This window comes from Protomyctophum parallelum, assembly GCF_964188405.1.
Source record: "Protomyctophum parallelum genome assembly, chromosome: 21".
In the NCBI taxonomy this organism is placed as follows: Eukaryota; Metazoa; Chordata; class Actinopteri; order Myctophiformes; family Myctophidae; genus Protomyctophum; species Protomyctophum parallelum.
Genome location: NC_139713.1, coordinates 15,808,021 through 15,832,207, shown reverse-complemented (window position 1 = coordinate 15,832,207; position 24,187 = coordinate 15,808,021). Strand labels below are relative to the sequence as shown.

Below are 24,187 nucleotides of genomic sequence, written 5' to 3'. Positions count from 1 at the left end.
GCAGGGGTTGAAAGTTGGGGTAACATTAACCCATTTTGGGTGGGAACCCCTTTTGGTGTTTTAAACATTGTTATAATTTAGCTTTTGAAAAATAGCAGATCTACAAGCTCGCTATGAGCTTGTAGGTCTGCTATTTTTCAAAAATTGTGAAAATATTTATTTCAGAAAACTAGAGGATTTCGAGGTCAGGCCTAAATGGGTTAAAAATCTACTGTATATAAGGGCCCGGACGGCTGCTAAGCCAGCCTGACGGCGTGTCCGTTTTCGACTCCCGCTCCCAACGACCTTTATTGCCACATGTCACCCCCCCCCCCCCCCCATCTCTCTCCCCACTTCCTGTCCCCATACTGTACAGTGTACAACGCTATCCAATAATGGCAGAAAAAGCCCACAAATGTATCTTAAAAATTAAATTAAATTAAAACTCACTGTAGTTTGACATGTCACATGCTACTTAAAGCATAATGAAATGTGTTAATACGTTTTTTGCAATAAGTTTTTGCCTTATAGGTTTTTAATGGTACCCCAACTTTCCACCCCTGAATTTACCATGATCCACATTTTTTTATGTTATTTGGATGACCCTAAGGATCATTAAAAAACCTTGAACGATTACTATTGCAACTTACTTTGGGTCACGTCCCTTTTTAGCTTGGATTGACTGGCCTAATAGAAACCCATATCTTTTGACACACACCCATTATGGTCAGGTTAATCAGTTGCTCCAAACCTTCCACAAAAATGCATAACTATTGGAGATATATCCTGATAATAGACAAACAGATGGAGTGGAGGTGGAATGGACGTAAAATTAATTCCCATCCAACTCCACCGGTGGAGGTAAATAAAGTGCCACCTGTTTCAACAAAGTCTAATGGAAGGCGTCCCTAAATAAATGGAAATTATATGCAAGAACTATTTTTTACTTTCAAGCTGCTCTTTTAATTTCCCCCTTTGCCACCTACACGTTACTGACCTACAGCATTTGTACTAATCATTCTCTCGTGTCTTTTTATATCGCAAGTAATGACAACATCCAACCATTAATTAATTGTTTGTGAACATTACCATTCTGTTGCGTTTATGTTCCATTACTAAAATAATATAGTAATTCAGAGTAGCATCAGGTCCAGTGGTGGTTATAATGACATTGATCAATGGGTGTATTTGTCCTCCCTGATGGGGAAGTAGCTCAGCTCAGTTGGCATTAGCATAGTGATTAGTCACAGAGCTCTGACAGGACATCTTTCAATATGGCCTGATTGGCCTCCATTTTGGTGACAAAAGGTGACGTGCTTCCTATTAAAAAACACAAGTAATGAATGTCACTCTGCATGTTTTAAATATATATATATATATATATTAAAAAGGTGGGAGCAGCTAGAGGCTGATCAGCGTATTTTTAAAGGTTTTACCAAGACGTCTGAAAAAGAACGAGGCTTATTCGTTGTGAGATTGTACTGTAGATCTGCTATATTTTCTTTAAGATATAAAGAGGGATGCATTGTGAGCTTGTAAAGGTTGATCAAATATGTGACTCCTTTTCATACAGAGACAGCAAGACTAACAGAAAAACTGATTTTTATTTATTTATCCAAAAATGAGTTGTCACAGGCAGACTCTTCACATACTAGAGCATGTCTGAAATTAATGTCAGAGCTGAAATTGACACGTAAATATGAAAAAAATGCTTAAACATGAGGTGTAATGTTAGTGACCACAGAAGTGAACCTTTCAGGCCTGTTTTCTCATCTCTGTTTTCTGCAAAACATAATCCATATCTCCAAAACTGGTGGGTCAAACTGAACAAACAATATGTCAAGTGGAGACCAGTCCAGGGCAACCTTCAATAAGGCTTTATTTTTGCACATTTCTTTCTTTCTTTTCTCAATCACTTTGACAGTATTCAGTGCAACCTGTCTCTGGTTCAGGCCCGGGGCTGGGCCAACTGGCGCCCTGGGCAACACCCCACCTTGTTCGTTAGACCCACCCCCACCACCGATTCTCATTGGATAATACATTTTTGTACCGAAGAAATTATAGGTTCACAGTGCAACTCCAGACCAAGAGATGCAGTCCACTCAGAGAGTGGGCTGGGTCTTTGGGCTGGATCCAGGCTAAGAGTGGGTACCCATTACCTGGTTAGCGCATACCATTCCCCAGGTAACAATTAGGGATGCACCGATCCGGCTTTTTGGCATTCGATACCGATTTCGATACATGGGGGTCCAGTATCTGCCGATACAGAGTACCGATCCGATACCCCCCACAAAGAAACGCCTCACTGTGTGGAGTCTGGAATCATTATTTTGTGTAAGGCAACATCAAGGCTTGACTTAAACATTACTTTCCCAACTTTGTAAAACAAAATGTAACAAACACAGATATAAATGCACTGAATTATTTATTAAATAACTGTGCAACAATTAGACCAGGTCGGATCGGATAATGGATCGGCCACCGATCCGATACCCGATCTAGAATTTTAACCTGGATCGGCGCCGATCTCCGATACGAGTATCAGATCGGTGAATCCCTAGTAACAATACAAAAATTCCCCACTCCTATAATGATAATACCATTTTACCTATGCACCCTCGATACATATTCACAGTTAGCATTTAGCATACACACACACACCATACATGATTCAATTCATTATAGTCCACCCCAATCTCCCCTTCTATCCATTTCCCACTTGGTGTCACCTCACCGTCCCGGAACTATAAAAAGGGTGCCTATACCCAGAGGGAACTCTTTTGCCCGAACACCACACTGAAAGGAGGATGAGAATAGACAGAGGTGAGTTTAGACATCAGAGATTTACAATCCTTCTTCACAAGTCTTCTCATTATACTGGTCAATTAGAAAGTGTGCTCTCCTGTTTATTCCTAAACTATGTGTGCCATACAGTATATATGTTCATTGCCCCTTAGCTTCAACAAAAGCATTTGTTGCAAGTTGTGTCTTTATTTACATTATAAAATACATGTAGAACTGTGTTCACATTATGCATTAGGTAGTAACGGCGTCCGCCGTTACAGTTGGATGAGATTTAGTCTACAATTCCATGCTGTGCTGATGTTGGTACCATAGGAGACAACAGGCAAACGTTGATTAAAATAACTACATTTACATTCTCTAGCCTAATTGTGTAGACTTGGTGTAAATGAAGTAATGCAAATGTTTAACAATAATTTTACTCTTGAGAGCGTACATTGAAACCAAATGGACCCGTAAGGTTAAATTATAATGACATATTTGCCAGCTTTCTATGGCATAGGCAGCTCCCGGCTAGCCTGGTTAATAAACCAGACTAATATCGCATGGACCGTGGGATATTAGTCTTGGGAGGCTCAGCTTGGATTTCATTTCCAAGGGGGCGGTTTTGAAACATTTTCTCTTTGACGCAATTGGTCAGAGCTACTGTCAGTCAAAGGTCTCAAGCATTGAAAGTCACTGTCCAAAGCCCGCCCATATTGCATACCGTGTCCCGATTGGCCGCCCCATTTCTCTGGTGTAGGAAATGGGCGTACAATTGAGCCTCTCCAGACCCTAATCCGCCGGCAGGCAATTTATTTTTGCCAACGGCTGATTCGGTCTGGTTTATTAACCAGGCTAGCTCCCGGCAGGATCCGCCGGTAGAATCTAGACGCAGCTGCGTGACATGAGACTAATTAATTAGAGTGACAGAGAGAGAGGAGTGTGTGTGTACGTGTGTGTGTCAATTTAACAAAGGTGCAGACGATCAGAAATCAGCAGAGAGTGATCAACGTTTGCGCTACTCTATGCCGTATTGTAGTGGACTCGGACCCATTTTTTTTTTTCTCCCTGCAAATAAAAACGTCTGGGTTTCCGAGGCTAGGTTGAAAGTGGTTACTGTAGGTCTGTCTTTGTGTTTTACTGACCAATGAAAAGAGCTTCTGATTAAAATAGGGAATCTCGGTATCCACAGACAGACAGACAGACATGAGCACTTACACATGCTTTGCCTCGGCTAGACAGCCACGCCGTAATGACTACAACACATATGGTTCTTTTCTCCATTTTCCTAAAACGAATGGTCCCATGCGGGTAGTGCATACAGGGTTTCTGCCGGCAGTGACAATTTGCACTGTCCCCCAATGACCTCCTCTCCTTATCCCAGCCATCTCGAGGCTTTCTGTCCTGTCTCCTCGGCTCTCCCCTGCCTCACTCCAGTGATTCCCAGTGCAGACGTGCAGTCGAGGATTACTAGAGAGATTGCCCAGCAAAACCCCTGGGGACGACCTCTACAGTCTACATGCAGGCATATACATATACACACACTGCTTCCCAGCCCCGCTTCAGAAAGTTGACGAACAGATCTTCATACTTGGCCTTCTTGCTCTCACAGGCCTTAATTCTTCAAACAATCCTTCCAGAGAACTCTCACTTCCAGAAGGACGATGTTCTCGGTCAACTCTTTGACACCAGAGATATATAGGGATATGATCTGGTCTCGAGCTGGTCTTGAGACAATGTACTTGTTAGGATTAGGATCCCTGATGATGGCTTGGATCCTGCATGGCGCTATAGTTCCTCTAGCTCTCACAAGTAGAACCCGGGGCACGGGCCCAAAATATGGACCCTGGCCCGGCCTGGGTCCGTGGTAAATTGTGACTGCTTGTTGTGGAGCTCAGCTCCACGTTGCTTGTTAGGGCCGATTCATACGGGCTTGCAGGGCTCTACTCACAAGGGAGTTTGCATGGTGGTGGGAGTGTGACCCAGGTTTGAGACAGTGAGGGACAGGTGGGAGAGGAAACGATTATGAAAAGATCAATATTAATTATAGCATTTTTAGTGATGGGAGATTAACCGTCTTCCTGCCATTGCCGAAGCCCTTCGGCAATTGAAGCATTAATTTGATATTAACGCTTGCTGCCATTGCCGAAGCCCTTCGGCAATTGCCCTTTATTAGTGCATAATTGATCAAGCCATAATGCTACTCACGTTAGCCGGTTAGCTAGCACTGTTGTTAGCACTGCACTGGATCGTTCATATTAATTCACCGTCGCCATAAGAATCCATTCTATCCGTTTCTTTCAATCGCCTGTATCTCCTATTCCTTGTCCCAGATGGCATTTTTGGTCAAAACAGCGTTTCTTTGACGGCACGAGCCGACGTTGTGGAGTGCAAAAATGTACCGGCACTTTTCGATCATGTAAACAAAGGTTGTCTTGGCAACGTAAAGCTGGCAGGGATAAGCTCACTTCCGGTTGAGGCAAAATGTGGCTTTTCAAAATAAGAGCTCAAATTAAAAAAATGCTGGCATGAATTAGGTCCTAATTTCTCAATAAATGGCAGCAGTAAAAGGGTTAATAGGCAAACACATCGGTATCTGTATCGATACAGAATGAGGTCGTATTGACATCGGTAATGTTGGTTATCGGCCAAAACGGCAATTAACTATATCGGATATCGATATCGGCCAAAATGTCATCCCTAAACATTTTATTTTAATTGCATTAATTTCACATGCAACAGAGTGTGTGTGACATTTTACTTCTAATCCGCTGTCACTCGTGAGTATGTTATGTCTATCCTTATTTTAACAGGCTTAATATTGAACAGGAAGAGAAAACCTGTAAAGATAGCCTACTTTAAGAGCAGGTCTATTGCATTTTGAACCATTCTTTTAAAACGAGTTTGTTTTATTGATTGTGAGTGACCTTGATTTATACTCCCAGGGACAGCATTTTTAATTTTTATGACTCTACACTCTAGCCGCCTAGAAGTGGGTCGCCCTGTGTGTCTGCAGATAATCTCGCAAACCACTTGACCGATCAGTTCTTGGGGCACACTGCCAGTATAGGCCACAGAAGTGGCCTCCAGTAATTCTCCACATAAATTATGTTTAATAATTTTTGGCATGCAGTATTTAACCTAATTTTATAATGGAAGTCAAATGGGCTCTGACCTATATTAAATAAATCCATCCATTTCCGGGGACTGGTGGGACATATTTGCTTACTGTGCTCCTGTGCTGATGCAACAGTTTTCAGAGTTTATTTATGCCCTGCACCAGTAATGCAGATCCTCACATTCCTCACCTGGGGCACGGTGGACAATAAAAAAATAACTCTACTCTGTCCTATACACTTTTTTTGTTCCCACCACTTGGACCAGAAACTTGAATTTATTGTAGCTCGGGCCTGGCCAGAGTTCATAACCCCATCACTTTCCTGGCCATCGCCTTCTCCTGCACATCGCTCATTTGCAGAGTCGGTCGGCCGGTAAAAATTCACCTCACTCCTTCTTGGATTTGCACAGCCTCTGTTGGACTCCTCTTCCTCCTATACAGCTGATCTCATCTCCTCCTGAACCAACATGCGGCCATTCCTTGCCCTCAGCTGTACAAGGGGGTTGATGAAGTTCCCCCGACCGTTCTCTGCCCTGGCCATTGCTCCTGCCTAGCAGGACACTGTGCTCTCAGTCGAGGTCATGCTACTGTACTCTCAGCCAGCTATCCAGCTCTTGACAGGAGGCCTGTACAGATGTGTCCTTACTGCTGCTGAGTACCTTGCAGAGGCAATTTTTGAGTGGTGCAATCACTCCCTTATACGGACTTATGTATGTCTGGGTGGCTGGCTGGCTGGGTAGCTGGCTGGGTGGGTGCCTGCCTGGCTGGGTATGAGCGTGAAAACAGCATGGTTCCCCCCCCCCACCCCTGGGGACCCCCACATGGTAACTCTGTCATTTCTCGGACGCGGGGCGGCTCGCCGGAACCGGGCCGGCACCCTTGGTACGTTGCTGTGGGTCTGGAACTCCCCCCCCCTCCCCCAGGGACCCCCCCACACGGAGTTGCACCACTCACTTCACACGGGTGTGATTTTTCTTTGTTTCTTGGGGATGGCATCACAGTTCTTGTGATGTAGCAGTAAAATCTGTCCACGTCATGACCTTGAAGACGGCATGAAATCACATTTTGAGAGTACCCGGTATTTAACTTCTTCACGGTGACACATTTTCTAGTGAAATGGGGAACTGTGTTTGTCTCGGCCAATCACATCGATGGGAGTGGGATTGAATTGCACTGGAGCGTCCAGTTCCAACCGCCCGGCCACTACACTCCAGACAAGATGCCAGAACCCTCATTTCAGGGTTGCTGAGTGCCACGACCCCGGGAACAAGAAAACAGCCACCACTCAATAAATGTCCTTTCAAATAAACAACACACAAACAAATGAAAGGACATTTATTGGGTGCGGGCTGTTTTCTTACTCTCATTGCACCGTTGGGCCGTGCACCTTGGGACTGTTAATTGGCTGTTGTGTTAATTCTGTTTTCTCAGAGTACCATGACCCGCCTGGAGGGCACCATTTTAAACCACTACCAAATTAGGTCGGCACTGAATCTCGTTTAGAATGCTGCTTTGCTTATTTATCACCTAAAAACAATTCTGAAACATTTTATTGCATGTTTTAGCTTTGAAAAAGGAATCCTTTGTAACGTGTACATGCCAACGATGTTTGTTTACATTCCACATGCAGCATAGCATAATGAAACCAGCACAGGCCGATTGCCTGATTGAAGACTTAGTTGCGAGCCGGTGCTCAACAACGCTCAACCAAGTATAAATCAGGATTTGGGCATTCTGCTTCTTTATAGCAACAACGAACTTAAACTTTATATAGCGGTTATTGGCTTCAAAATCATTCCGGTCCATCCAATCGGCATCTCCAGCCTCCGGCATCTCCAGTTATCCACGGTTCCATCTTAGCCTGTGGCGACATTCAGCCTCATTCACGCGGACTAGGCCCCAATCCCCCCCCCCCCCCCCCCCCCCGCTGACACGGTTTTACTTTAAATGGATGACGGAGATGACGCCGCCTGTAACAATTCCAATCTCTGTCACTCACCGTTGCCGTAGCAGACATGCTGAAATATAGTTGTTCAGGATTGGGTGTAGTGCCACTTTGCCTGGCACGTGATGATGCTTGTCAAGGATCGTGTCGAGTCTCGACCATCAGATTGGCATATACTCGTACAAAACCTGTTCTCTCACAGTATTGGTCCCCCAAATCTAATGACTGTTCAGTCACTTGTCTTGGGTTATCGGGTAGAGAGAAGGTGACAACCCCACTGAAATGAGAGGAGGAGACTAGACTAGTCTGTTCTGTGTGATGATGATGGTGCATGATGATACTGATTTGAGAAGTGAAATGAGACATTTTTTGTAAATGTCTTGATATTTCTGAATAGCACCGATTGTATCCCCTGATGAGAATTAACATTGTCGTTTGCACAATTGTTTTGCCCGTCTGGGGAAATTGCATTTAGCTTGCTGTGGCTTGTGGTCTCATTATGATCACACATTGCCAGCTCAATGTTTCACAGTCTGTAAATTGTGACTATATATTATATAATATGTCTACCCCTGGCAGCCACCTCATTATGTCTCTAATCAAAACATGATGCCGCTCATAATTGTTTGACTTAGCCCAACATAGCTTAATTGGCTTTTCTTTATGTCATTTCCCCATGTCGTGTATATTTATTGTTTAATTGTATCGCGTCAAGTCGTCAACCAAGTGTAGATCCAAGCACGATCTTATTTTCACATCAATATCTTTATGGTTGGTTTATAGATACGGATGCTTGCATTACAGTCGGCTACGTGATCAGACTGCCATTGAGATGATATCGGGTTGATTGGGCCCTCCTATCTTATTTTAGTTACACTGATAAGCGAACCTTCATCGACGCAGAGCTTTCAGTGTGGCAGCCCCAACCCTCCGGAACTCTCTCCCCATTGAGATTCACCAGGTGCCAACATTGGACTCTTTAAAGTCTGCACTGAAAATACACTTGTGCACACAGGCTTTTTGGCAAATAGTTTGTTTTGTTTCTTTTTAGATTTTTTAGGTTTTTTTATATTCAAGTTATCATTATTACGGTATATATTTTATATATGTATTACTATTATCGATGATAATCATAACGGTGCTGTCTGCAAAATATCGGAGCTTATATCTAGCATGTGAGGGAGAGTCTGGTGCGTGGGCTACAATTTTGAAGAGTACATTATAGTTGACAGGCAGCGATCTACAGCCGTTACGTTTCAAGGTTCAAAGTTGCACTTTATCGTTACATCTTGTGTACAGTACATACGGTAAGAGTACAAGTTATGTTTGTTTGTCTTCCTAAAGACAATGCAGCAGCATAGGTAATAACAGCAAAACAATAGAAGATCTAGACAGTGCAAAAGAAAAGAGCCCCGGGACACAGGTCTCCACCAGGATTGATGTTTGGATAAAACTGAATCACTAATATAAAAAAGTGTCGCACATAAATGGGCCTCCTGGTGGTGCTCGAAAAGGCAGAATTGAAAAATGCAGGCCAGATTGTTTGCCTTGGGCTGTATAGGGACAACGTTTTACGGAGATCGGTGCAGTTATATGTGACCAGATTTGAGAGAGACTGCCATCGCGCAAATTCCAGCTTTTCACCAGAGGAGAAAAACTTTTTTCCCCCCTTTTTTAAATGAGTTAATAGCACACTCAGACTCTTCACATACTAGAGCATGTCTGAAATAAGTGTCAGAGCTTAAATCGACATGTAAATATGAAATAAATACTTAAACATGTAGCTAGTAGTAATCTTTTTTTTTAATATATTTTTTATCCCACGATTTTTTAACCCATTTTACACCCCTGTGTCAATCATCTAATGTGATCCTGGGCTCTACACACCCTCCACCAACCTAGTCCCCATATATGGGGGACAAGGTGAGAGCAACGGACTTGAACTCATGCTTCCTTCATGTCCAAGTTGCTCCTTTACACCTAGTAGTAATGTTAGAGACCACAGAAGTGAACCTTTCAAGCCTGTTTTCTCAACTCGCTGTTTTCTGCAAGACATTACTCTATAAGCCATATCTCCAAAACTGGTGGGTCAAACTGAACAACCAATTTGAAGCTATGTTTCCCTGCTTTCATATGACATGAAAAAAAGAAAAAAATATCCAATGGCAGTCTCTCAGTCAAATTTGGTCACATATATGTGAAGTCGTGACCTGGCCTGTTCTAGCGCCACCATGAGGCTGATTTGAAAACTTGTCAATTGGCATTTGTTTCTCAGCCTAGGAATATGCTTACACAGTTACACCGCAATCGGACACTGTTGATGAGTTGTGCCATTTTAAAAACTTCATATTATACTATATACGTGATAACATATTTTTTCAACTAATATACTTTGACTCTGATATCCATGTTTTCTTTTTCTTTGAGAAACTACTGGACACTAAATCGATGGGACTGTATTTATTTTATAGAAGCTTTTACCATACTTCAAAATATAAATTTGTTACCTCCAAAACCTAGGTACGTAGCACATAGCGAAACCTAATAATTCAATATTGAAACCGTTATTTCACAGAGAGGCTGAGATTTAAAAGTTTGTAGCGGTCGACAGTACTTGCGCGCTCTGCTTGCGCACTAGTAGGCCACTTTACTACACGCAAGTAGGCACTCGACAGAGTGCAGTTCTAGTTATGTCTGTGTCCCTTTTATGCCCATATATAGAGTTCTTTGTCAGGCATGCCCAAATATGGAATCTATATGCAGATGGCAGAACATCATGTGATGTCAGAACAGGCCAGCTCCATATATGGAGATATAGGGGTGCGCAGGGCCAGAGCCCGGGCAGTCTTTTGTGCTGGTTCTGGATAACGGTGTGTCCGACGGACTCGACACCAGGCACAGCATTCCCGGCGGCGGTGTGGAACGTGTGTGTCGGTGAACGGTTCTCGAGTTAGGTGTATTTCAGACGTTAACACGCATGTACACACAGACTCAGTGTTATAGATGTATAGACTAGAGTGGTGCCCGTCGGGCACTGGCCTGCTGGTTGACCAGGTGTGATCAATTGGCTAATTTGTCGCGAGACATGGCCAAAGCATTTTCAGGCGAACCCCAGCCAAAAACGAACGTTGAGAACCCCTGGTTTAAGATGTATTGTAGAATAGAAATGCAGTGTGTGCACTCTGTGTAGTATACAGCAATTCAGGTAAGAACACTAAAGTAATGCCATCAGCTGATTGGTCCAACTGTCCCATCTGGCAGCTGAGCATACCGGGCTGACTCAAACACATTTAATCAAGGTGCCGGTCTTTTAACCACTTAACCCACTAAAACCCATTATACTTTGTTGACTGGGGTCCCCCTGGGGTCCGCGTTTGCAAGGCCCTCTCATTTTGACCTTTTTGACGGGAATGTCTTTGCTTTTATGCGATGCCCAGAATAGGGACGCTGGCGTTCAAGTGGTTTTAAACCCCACAGCTTTCACACTCACTCTGCTGCTCTCTGGTCCTTTCAAATTCCCTCCGCCATCTCGACCCTCCCGCTTGGTGCACAGAGGCTGTGCAGGCCATTTCTGAGCCACGTGTGGGTTTTGTCCTGTGGTCTCATCTTTATTGAATAATATCGGGGGGGGGGGGGTATAATGTATTGTGATCCCCGCAGAATATATCTTTTATTCTGCTTGGATTCATTCCTCAAGCATCTTCAAGAGTTAAGCCCCTTCTGGAAAATGCAGTTCAGTCTCTGACTGAATCACAATTTGCTTGATAAAAAGAGAGGAAAAAAGTAATTCATTAACTCTCATTAACCAATGACGATGGGGAAATTACAGATGTCAGAGGTTCCGATTTTGCAATTTCATGCTTTATTTTGCTCAAAGGTGAGAGAGAAACTGTCAGGTCATGTGTTTGAGGTTGGAAATGATTTGTGATACTGTAAATCTGTATTCTTCTACGGGCACACATTAATTGTGAATAGAGCCGATTTTAGTTGTTTGATTTATTTTCAGGTGTATTTTGAGTTGCATACTCAAAATACAAGATAGAAAGGAAACTATGATGCCAGACTCAGACTAAATGGACTTTTGCGTGAGGAACGCCCTTAGAGAACTAATGAACATTGTATTGCATAATTGCAAGTAACGGATGAAAAAGCAGGAAAATGGAAAATCTAATCATTTTAACATTTTAACAAAGACCTATAAAGGGCTCCCTAACCACAGTCTATATTATCTATGTAGACTGTATTTGATCATCAGCATTTATGACAATTTCCAAATGCTTCTTCGGTCTTCTTTATACGCTCTAAATAAAATACATGAATGACTGCAACATTGTTAGCCACCCTGCACTTGGTATATAGGCCTATATAATTTTTCACTTTCCCCATCCCCTTGATCACCGAAAGACCTTGAAAGTAGCCCGTGGAGTATGTCATGAGTACAGAATGAAAAAGTAATGAAAAATTCTCTTCCCCCACTATAGCCCGGAGGCTGCAGTAGATGTCTCTGTCACACAGGTCACTGCCACGGAGGAAATCGAGACGCCAAGAGAACGAGAGTTATCCAGTCTAGCCCATTTTGGGCCGGGAGTCCCTTTTGGTGTTAGCATTATGCTATGCTTTAGCTATTGAAAAATAGCAGACCTACAAGCTCATAGCGCGCCACCGAGTGGCGCGCTACGAGCTCGTAGGTCTGGTATTTTTTGAAAAATCGAAGAACCGCTGCCATAGAAACATAGGCTTTTTCAGAAAACTGTCAGGATGTAGAAGACATTTTTTAGAATCTGATCTCAGGTCAAAATGGGCTAGAGAAAGATATTCACAGTATGAAGTGTGGGGGGGGGGGGGGGGGAGAGAGAGGATGAAGCTCAACTACAGTTTAAAAAAAGAAAGAAGGGGAAAAAAGGGTAGATTGAAACAGACATGAAAGTGAGTGCACTGAGAAGAGAGCACAGCTTTTGGGGAAACGCAGTCATAACATTTTATATGGCTCGTGAACCCCAGTCATCTGGAACAGCGTCTATAGTGTTCCCAAACCTTTTCAAGCTCAAGATATATAAGACCCAAAAACAGAAATGTTGTGTTTTCAGGAGCCAGACTTCTACAAGAACACATTATGGGGTTAACCATTATACAACTGGTCGTATCGAAGAAGCAACCGGATTGGTTTGAAACGGCCATCTATAGCCGTGCTTAAACGAGCAGTCTGTGTGTTCTCCCGACCATTGTAAAGCACAGCCTCTCGTGTAATATTGCTTGACTTAAGCCCTATTTCAAAAATAGTCTATATACATGACTCCAGCACCATGCTGCTGCATGCCGCTCCCCCGGGTAGGACAACCTGACAACCTCGGAACAGACCCAGGCCTCGGTGAACCTCCAGCTCTGTCGCTCGGTTGCCTGCCCAGCCAGCCCACCGTCAGCGACTACTATGATCCGCAACCTCCTGTCACCCTCCTTCCACCCCATCACCCTCTGCCTGCCTACTAGCCCCGGAATAGTTTTTTTGGGGGGGCGGCTCATTCGGGTCCCTGCATGGTCGTTTCACTGGCCCAGTTCTTGTGACTTTTGGGTGGACATCCACACAGAGTGACAGTCGACAAGGTTATAATGATTCACGCCACGGCGATCCCATCCATGTTTAATTCTGTTCTCCCGACCATTGGTGGTTTTTCCATTTAAGCCCTTGGTGGTGTTGACCTGTGAGCCTTTATTCATGCCTTTGCAAGGTGTTGTTGACATAGTTCTCTCTGCGACAGAGATGTTGATAATTTGATGTGGGTTTTTTTTTGGACTGCCAAAGAAAACGGAGTGCTACTTTTGGCTCTTCAAAGACGAATGTGAATCTCCGTCCTTCACGTTGTAATCTCACACACTTAGCAATTCTGCCATATAGAGATAGCTTCTGGAACTGACTTTAGTTTTAGTTTTTAACTGTCATCATGATCGGGCATGATCGGGGCAAACATTTGGCATAATCTATCTCTGTTGTCTCACAGTAATCCTCTTGATGTTTTATGATATATTAACAAATGAGTTATGCCAATGCCTGTTCCAAATGGTGTTGCCCCAAATGGGCGATGCGCCGTTAACAAATAATTCATCATTTCTTCGTTTTTACTTCCAAATAGAGCCACCTCATTAAGTGTCTCATTACCACAGTGAGCCTGCCATAACAAACCTTGTGAATATTATTAGGATAATTAAAACTGCACTGTCAATTATGATGGCAGGCATTTTATTGCAACTGCATTGATTTTACCGGTGGCTCATTTCACAATTATGCCACAGTCCAGTTCACAAATCCGGCAGTCCATTGGAATGTGATGCAGAGAGTACGCCTGCAGCATTAGGAGACAGGGGCACGGTGGCACAGTCGGTATAGTGCTGTCGCCTCGCAGCTAGAAGGTCCTGGGTTCGATTCCCGCTCGGGACGCTGTGGGCGCTGGCGGCGTGTCCTCTCCTCCCTACCCTCACAAAAAACATGCAGTAATGCTGGTCTCTAAACCCAGGGCGCCTGATGGAGGGGAAAGGAACTGGTTGGAATAACGTGTTCCTTCCACGCGCTACGTCCAACCAGGGAAACTCCCCCCTGTCAGGTGTGAAGGAGCAACTTGGACACTCAGGCATGAAGGTGGGTGTGTAGAGGCCCAGGATCACATTAGATCATTGACACAGGGGTGAAAAATGGGTTACAAAATCGTGGGAGACCAGCAACAACTTTGGATGGCATTATTATGTTGTCAGTGTAGAATACTTAACTGTGCTGTCAAAAACAACTACATACCTGAAACGTCTCATTCAGCTGTCACGAATCTAAGGTTGGCCTGACCTGACTGACATATAATGCGGTAGAAGGATTTTTTCTGCTATCAGTTACACACTTGCCCTTGTGTTATACCGGCCCCGGGGCAACATTATGGATATGACACCCTTTGACAGGTCTTATATCATATGTACAGTGCTGCCATTTTGAACGTCTTACAGTGACCATGTCAAATTAGCTTTGGTCTACTTCATCATGTCACTGTTTTTCAGTTTAACTGCTTTTTAGCTCATCCATTTCAGTTAGCATAAAAGATATTATTTTTAAGTCGCCGACAGGCACTTGACAGTTCCCAAATGATGTTTCACATCTTCTACCGGCTCATTTGTTAATCCATTCTGGGCGGGAACCCCCTTTTGGTATTTCAAGCAAGTTATACTTTAGCTATTAAAAATAGCAGATCTACAAGCTTATAGCGCACCACCGAGTGGCGTGCTAAGAGCTTGTAGGTCTGCTATTTTTGAAAAATCATGAAAATGTGACACAAATCTTTGAATATGCATATATTCTTTCAGAGTGAACGTTTTTAACTCAAATCTTTGCTTCTGGGGGGGTCCCTGGAACAATATATTTTCAGATGGGGGTCGGTGGCCAATTACATATAATTTTTAGGGTCCTTTTGGGGCACCACTGATATAGAAACATAGGTATTTCATAAAACTGTCAGGATTTAGAAGACATTTTTTATTTCGACGTCAGGCCGAAACGGGTTAAAAGCCTGGCTCTGGACCAGACACCACTGCCGGGGCAAGCTTTGAAACAGTCTGTCTTTGTGAGTGTGACATACATTCAAAGCACTACCTCTGACATTACTGATGAAGTGATTCGATCTCGCCATAACGTGGGGGGAGAAACATGTTGGACCTTCGCGAACGTAAATACTGCAATTAGGGCTTCGAGGCACAACCGACGCGGTCGGTCACGGCGGTGTTAAGTCAGTGGGATTTTCTACAGCCAGGCCGTTTTCTGCAAGAAGTGGTCACTGGGGCATTGAATCCAATTTACCTGAGTGCTAGTCGATGATTCCAAAGTAAAGCAAAGTAAATCCCTGATCAATAGGGGGATTAACCAAAGTGATACGTTATCTGTCTTCACTCCTGTGGCTCTCCTTTTTTTTATGTCTTCCTCTCTTTTTTCCGCTCTCTCCCCGTCTCTAAAACACACACCCTCCATGCTCTATCATTCATCTTTAGCCCCCACCCCACCCCCCTCTCTCTCTGTGCAAGAGGTTAATCCATTGCAGATCTTTTCTTCCTTTGCTCCTTTGCTATCCATGAGAAACCGAGAAAGGTCAAATGACCAATACAGCAGCGATTCTCAGCCTTTTTTAATTTCAAGAACCCCCCAGATTGATATGCATTGCCTGCAGGGCCACGGATCCCCATTTGATATTTTTTTTTTTCCTCTGGAACCTCAATCTACACTGCAAAATCCTCAGCGTTGACACAATCAGCGCTGGGGTGCTCTTTCAAAATAGCAGCTCGGTGTGCCGCGCAGATATTGCAGCTTTTACTCTGAAAGCCCCCCCCCCCTTCTGTTCCGTACAAAAAAACGGGAGAAATGTTGCTTGCTTACCTCGCTATGATTACGGTGAAGTCGCTCGATAATCCCACGCGTTCATATTTTAATAAACGAGCGGCATGTTGAAGTCATAAATTAAGAGCTTAGTATATCTGGTCAAAACCACGGAGAGCTCCCTAGATTAGGAGATACGAGCCTTTCTTTCTGAGCGCTAAACGGGGAAGTGAACGGCAGGGCGCATGGACGCAGAGGCCAAACCCCCCACCCAAAAAAATCCCCTCATTTGATATCAATGAAAATGCCCCAACACGTCCTGCAATCCGTCGGTTGGATTAGTTATGACGTTTCCACATGTCCTACGCTCTAAATGGGATAATGTAACTCAGAGTATAATAGAGTAAAGAAAGGGAAAAGAAAAGACGGAACTCAGTGTATAGAATTATTTTTATCCACGGAACGTAGTGAATCAAGCTGGATCCAAGGCTACTCGAGGACCCCCGGACACCACATGTACAACCAGTACAATGAAGCCATGAAGCAATGTGTCATTGTGTGTCTTTGTGCTCTCGTCTTTCAGCCAAGATCCAGTACCAGCCGGCCCTGCCCAGGCAAAGGGAATGTCTTACCCAGAACATGCCAGTGGGTCACCTGATCAAGTTCATTGTCACATATCAAACGGTAAGTACTGAATGATGAGCACAGAGACAAATATACACGGTGCAAGAAAGACATTGCTAAGAATAATCTTTGAATATATATTATTACAGACTTACAGAGTGAACATTTTTTGCTTCTGGGGAGGGGGGGGGGGGGTCCCTGGAACAACATATTTTCAGATGGGGGGGGGGGGGGGGGCGCGGAGGCATATTACATATAATTTGTGGGGTTCTTGACATGAAATATTGAGAACCACCGATGCAGAAAACTGTCAGGATTTTGAAGACATTTAAAAAGAAATCGACGTCAGGCCTAAATGGGACGTTTGGTGTGTTAACGAGTGCATTTCTTATAGATCCTTCTTTGCCCAACCATATTTATTCCAGATCATATCATTATGACTTGCCCTCTTCTACAGACGCCTCGTCTTATTGCATGAGGGGGTCTGTAAGAAAGTATTCATGACCATGTTTATTAAGGTAATACAGTCTAGGTGAAGTTGGGCCCAAATACATGGTCCTCTATGGAAATATGGGTTTTTTGGGCCCAATGACAGCGCCACAACAGGCCATTATATGAACTTTCAGGAAGTCCCGATTTCCTTAGTGGCTTCACAAAATATCTGTCTGACTGCCCCCTGCTCCAAACGCACAGCCCTATCGGACATACAGCAGAACAGAACTTTATCTGTCTGACTGCCCCCTGCTCCAAACCCACAGCCCTATCGGACATACAGCAGAACAGAACTTTATCTGTCTGACTGCCCCCTGCTCCAAACGCACAGCCCTATCGGACATACAGCAGAACAGAACTTTATCTGTCTGACTGCCCCCTGCTCCAAACCCACAGCCCTATCGGACATACAGCAGAACAGAACTGTATCTGTCTGACTGCCCCCTGCTCCAAACCCACAGCCCTATCGGACATACAGCAGAACAGAAATATCTGTCTGACTGCCCCCTGCTCCAAACGCACAGCCCTATCGGACATACAGCAGAACAGAACTTTATCTGTCTGACTGCCCCCTGCTCCAAACGCACAGTCCTATCGGACATACAGCAGAACAGAACTTTATCTGTCTGACTGCCCCCTGCTCCGAACGCACAGCCCTATCGGACATACAGCAGAACTGAACTTTATCTGTCTGACTGCCCCCTGCTCCGAACGCACAGCCCTATCGGACATACAGAACAGAACTTTTTGACTTCGAACTTTTACTCCTACAAACACAGGTGAGACACAGCTCACCCACTTTACCACAAGTAAGACGCACAAACGCGGGAAGCGAACGCAGCTCGTACATTTTTGGAGATTTTTAAGATTTTTTTTAAGTTACGTTTTTTTAAGTTACGTTTTGTTTTAGTCTGTGTGTGTGGTTTTTTTTTTCTTCTTTTTTTTTATACAGCTGCGCCCTCTGGTGGCGGGCGGGTGGTGTTACAGCATGACACACACACAGACAGACAGACATGTTCTGCTAGGTCTCATAGTTAGTGCTCACCTACTTTACCATCAGCACAGCAGTGTTGAGTGTAGCCAGCTAGCTACACTCAGAGATTGCATGGTTGTTGTGGTCAGTCTTCAGAAACAACTACTGTATTTGGGTTGCTGCACTTGAGAGGACAAGTGCCATTTATATACGCATTAAATACTTGCACTAGTATTCGTTAACATTGAACATATTTTGGCCTGAGTTCACCTCTGTTTTGGCTGGTAAAATTACGTTAGATTAATTGCTTGACTAGATCAGGTTCATGTCTGATTTATATACCTGGTTGTGTGTCGTTATCACACACCGAAAAGATGGGCTTGTAGATTGGCTACTTTTGGTGCGTGACACCCACGCACAACTAAATATAACTCATTGCACAACCTGTGACGATTGCAGTACCTTTTACCTACCCAACCCTGAAGCGTACCTCAGTTACAGTTAACAGCCAATAAGGGACCACCATTCTTACACATACATACATACATACTAGGGTCGCTATACAAATATCAAGAAAACATGCACTATAGGTATCATCACATTCAATGGAAGGCTTTTAACATTTTAAAATAAACATGGCATTGCCAAACATGGCTAATTTCACTGCATTTTTCGGTGTTTTTGTGGCACTTTAAGTGCCTTAAATCATTCACTCCCGTCTTGATCCATGCTGGATCTGACCCTGCTGTCTGATAGCAAAAATAATAATTTGGAGTGACTGCATGCTGTCAGCCAAGCCTTCGTTTCATACCAGCTCTATGAAAAGGTCCTGGTGTACTCTCTTCACTGTTCTTGTTTTTCCTGCAGTGTTCTTCTTTCTGCAGTGACTTTTCAGACTTTTCTTTTTCCTTGTCTGGTGGTCCCCTATTGACCGGTGGACACCACCAACATACGCAGCCGATTACAGTATATGCACGCTCTGCTTGCGCAAGTAATAACCTCAGATACCTGAACCCCTCTGTGATCCTTTCAATGGACAAGGCAGACCTCGTTCACTCACTCACTCACTCACTCCTCAGGGAATTCATTCTGTGCAAGAGTGAAATCATCCACTGCACAGGTGAATAGCCTATAGTTTGACCAGAGCCCTGTTAGTAGCATTGCCTGCTTCCACCTCTCACGACGAGGACGTAGGGTTGGATTTTGAGTGGCATTTTTTTTAATAATTATTACCGGGCGCCTTGGTGGGTCGCTGAGTAAGAACAGCTGACTTGGAGGTACCTGATGGTACTAGATATATCTGGTATTACTCAGTAAGCCACCACCACACCCAGGTTTTTTAGTTGTTTTGTTTTTAGAATACAATGTACATTCTCCGATTCACATGGATTTGTGAATCGGCTGTTTTATTTGTATACATTTTTTGTCATATTATTGGCAATTTATTTAAGAAGATTATGGAGATTATTACTGCCCTCCCCTCAGACGCAGAACAAGGTGAAGGGTGGACTCCTTCTGGATGTTGTAGTCAGAAAGTGTGCGGCCGTCTTCCAATTGCTTGCCAGCAAAGATCAGCCTTTGCTGGTCAGGAGGGATGCCTTCTTTATCTTGGATCTTCGCTTTAACGTTCTCAATGTTATCACTTGGTTCAACCTCTAGGGTGATGGTCTTGCCGGTCAGAGTCTTGACGAAGATCTGCATTCCTCCCCTCAGACGGAGCACAAGGTGAAGTGTGGATTCTTTCTGGATGTTGTAGTCAGAAAGTGTGCGGCCATCTTCCAGTTGCTTGCCAGCAAAGATCAGCCTTTGCTGGTCAGGGGGTATGCCTTCCTTGTCCTGGATTTTGGCCTTGACATTCTCAATGTTATCACTTGGTTCAACCTCTAGGGTGATGGTCTTACCGGTGAGGGTCTTCACAAAGATCTGCATTCCTCCCCTGAGACGCAGAACAAGGTGAAGGGTGGACTCCTTCTGGATGTTGTAGTCAGAAAGCGTGCGGCCATCTTCAAGTTGCTTTCCAGCAAAGATGAGCCTTTGCTGGTCAGGAGGGATGCCTTCTTTATCTTGGATCTTCGCCTTGACGTTCTCAATGTTATCACTTGGTTCAACCTCTAGGGTGATGGTCTTGCCGGTCAGAGTCTTGACAAAGATCTGCATTCCTCCCCTCAGACGCAGAACAAGGTGAAGGGTGGACTCCTTCTGGATGTTGTAGTCAGAAAGTGTGCGGCCGTCTTCCAATTGCTTGCCAGCAAAGATCAGCCTTTGCTGGTCAGGAGGGATGCCTTCTTTATCTTGGATCTTCGCTTTAACGTTCTCAATGTTATCACTTGGTTCAACCTCTAGGGTGATGGTCTTGCCGGTCAGAGTCTTGACGAAGATCTGCATTCCTCCCCTCAGACGGAGCACAAGGTGAAGTGTGGATTCTTTCTGGATGTTGTAGTCAGAAAGTGTGCGGCCATCTTCCAGTTGCTTGCCAGCAAAGATCAGCCTTTGCTGGTCAGGGGGTATGCCTTCCTTGTCCTGGATTTTGGCCTTGACATTCTCAATGTTATCACTTGGTTCAACCTCTAGGGTGATGGTCTTACCAGTGAGGGTCTTCACAAAGATCTGCATTCCTCCCCTGAGACGCAGAACAAGGTGAAGGGTGGACTCCTTCTGGATGTTGTAGTCAGAAAGCGTGCGGCCATCTTCAAGTTGCTTTCCAGCAAAGATGAGCCTTTGCTGGTCAGGAGGGATGCCTTCTTTATCTTGGATCTTCGCCTTGACGTTCTCAATGTTATCACTTGGTTCAACCTCTAGGGTGATGGTCTTGCCGGTCAGAGTCTTGACGAAGATCTGCATTCCTCCCCTCAGACGGAGCACAAGGTGAAGTGTGGATTCTTTCTGGATGTTGTAGTCAGAAAGTGTGCGGCCGTCTTCCAGTTGCTTGCCAGCAAAGATAAGCCTTTGCTGGTCAGGGGGTATGCCTTCCTTGTCCTGGATTTTGGCCTTGACATTCTCAATGTTATCACTTGGTTCAACCTCTAGGGTGATGGTCTTACCAGTGAGGGTCTTCACAAAGATCTGCATTCCTCCCCTGAGACGCAGAACAAGGTGAAGGGTGGACTCCTTCTGGATGTTGTAGTCAGAAAGCGTGCGGCCATCTTCAAGTTGCTTTCCAGCAAAGATGAGCCTTTGCTGGTCAGGAGGGATGCCTTCTTTATCTTGGATCTTCGCCTTGACGTTCTCAATGTTATCACTTGGTTCAACCTCTAGGGTGATGGTCTTGCCGGTCAGAGTCTTGACGAAGATCTGCATTCCTCCCCTCAGACGCAGCACAAGGTGAAGGGTGGACTCCTTCTGGATGTTGTAGTCAGAAAGTGTGCGGCCGTCTTCCAGTTGCTTGCCAGCAAAGATCAGCCTTTGCTGGTCAGGAGGGATGCCTTCCTTGTCCTGGATTTTGGCCTTGACATTCTCAATGTTATCACTTGGTTCAACCTCTAGGGTGATGGTCTTACCAGTGAGGGTCTTCACAAAGATCTGCATTCCTCCCCTGAGACGCAGAACAAGGTGAAGTGTGGACTCCTTCTGGATGTTGTAGTCAGAAAGCGTGCGACCATCTTCAAGTTGCTTGCCAGCAAAGATCAGCCTTTGCTGGTCAGGAGGGATGCCTTCTTTATCTTGGATCTTCGCCTTGACGTTCTCAATGTTATCACTTGGTTCAACCTCCAAGGTGATTGTCTTACCGGTGAGGGTCTTCACAAAGATCTGCATGTTTGCAATTTGAGTCTCTACAGTGAACAGCCGTAAGATAATGTCAAATATTTGTCTATGATTATTCTCAGATCTTGTTTTAAAAGCAAGAACAAAGACTTAACCAAAACAAAATGCTAGTGTGAGTTCATCCACTGTCTGTCCCCCTTTATTTAGGTTTTGATGTCGGTTGTCGGTGTCACAGTTACGTCACAGATCCTTATATGGTTATTAGCTGAGAGGCATTGTCAATGGCTACAACATTAGAAACATACTAGATTGGTGCACCGGCCTACTTGGGAACGAGGCAAGTCAGGAATGACGATGTTAGGATTGGAATGCATGCCCCACTTGGTTATGCAATACCTGCTGTGCCCGTTGTCAGAGTACCCATTTTACCTGTCTGTGTCCCATTCATGCCCTTAAATGGATATCTCTGTATTTTTCTGTCCGGCTGTCTGAGTCCATTTTATGATTCCCTGATTTCATCAATGGATGCCTATCAGTCGGTTTGGCGGTTCTGACCAGATCTCCACAAATGCCTATATATTGGCATATCGGTCAGATGGGCAGTTCTGGACAACCTTCTGACCGACTCGACGTGGGTGCAATACTTAGTTTAGACTAGTCCTTGGTTAGACCAGTCATTAGTCCTACAACCTATCTCAAACCCTCACCCTAACGTCTCACGGAGCAGCACACCTAAACCTAACCTTAACCCTCTCCCAACCCCTAACGCACCCCTCACCAACCTTAATCCGGTCGTCTTAACGCACCCCTCACCAACCTTATGTCTAACCAATGCTATCTATGTCTAACCATAGGATGCCTCCCCTCGAGGCCGGGCACCACGCTCCTTCGGGTTCCGATGTGAGGGACGAGTTTGAAGTCAGTCGGACTGACGGCTCACATATATACGCATTTATAGTAGGATGACATGCCGCAGTGGTAGGACACCTGTCCACCACCATTGATTGACTGAATACTGTATTGGCAGAAATGTAAACGGTACAGAGTACAGTCAAACACTTTAGTCCAAAAGGATATCACCGAAAAAAGGACTATGGGTCCAACTTCAAATTCCCTGCGGTGCTTCCAGTTTGGCATTTTGAGTGCCTATACAACTGGCCATGTTCGGGGGAGGGAAGCCCAGGTGGGAAGGGACAATGTTTGTGGTTGCACATTACTTTGCTACTGCACATACTCCTACGGGCTGGGCTCCACCTGTCGGCTGAAAGTGTTGAATGGGAGGAGTTATTACATCGTTCTGGTGGTGGCTCCTCACAGGCGGGTTACAATAGCAGTGGCAATTGTTACAGCAAATTCTGATTTAGCCTGTCTTTTGAATAACACCCACACCATTTAGTTTTAATCCTATTTTTAGGGGTGTAACGATATAGTAATTTGTGCCGAAAAATCTATTTTAATTTCAAGAATCGAAGTATATCAAAATTAAAACTCAAAATATCGTATAGTTTGACTTTGTATCGAATCGTTTTGCAATGCAAATAATCAATTGTATCTATAGAGCAGTGGTAACCAACCTTTTCAAGCCCAAGAGCCCATTTTATTCCCAATTGTAAGCCAAGATCTACCACTAAAACGTGTTAGAAAAAACACTTGTTTTTTTGCTATTTCTGACAGGCTCAATGCATGTGCACACATCCACACAAAGACTAAAGCTTAAATTAGAATAAATACTTATAGTAAGTTATATTATCAATGTCAAATAATATTAGAAATAAAAAATATTAGGACAAAAATACAAATAAACAAGTTTTTTTAAATAAAACCAAATGCAAAGGACATGAATTGCTTTTACAGCACAATATTTTGTTTCTCATTTCAATGAATATTCACATTGGCAGATGTTCAAATGACATAGGCATAACATGACCATATATATTTGCACAGATATGGTGACATACTCTCAGGGTCAGCCCACCTTTAATGAGACTGCTGTGACTGATTGATTGAAATATTTATTAACAGTTTGTAGAATTTACAGTACATTTTAAGCACAAACTCAATACAAAGACTGTTAACTGTGAGTGGACGACCCAATTAAGCATTACACTTGTTTACAACAGGGTCCACCTTGTTCAATTCATCAAAATTCATCATGCACTTTATCTGCAAGCGTTTTGAAATCTGGTTCATATTTAGTGATTGCCAGTCTGAGGGTGTCATTAAGATGTGAGT

The 24,187-nt window shown here is 44.1% G+C and overlaps 1 protein-coding gene across 1 annotated transcript in view; it reads left to right on the top strand.

The window, feature by feature from the left end:
• LOC310878846 (putative flavin-containing monoamine oxidase A) overlaps positions 1–24,187 on the top strand; it is a gene marked incomplete at its 3' end in the record, with an annotated part of 115,201 nt that overhangs the window by 31,908 nt on the left and 59,106 nt on the right. The window contains exon 8 of the mRNA XM_083793261.1: positions 16,748–16,848. Within this exon, the coding sequence (XP_083649387.1) occupies positions 16,748–16,848 (101 nt within the window). The remainder of the gene's footprint in view (positions 1–16,747; positions 16,849–24,187) is intronic.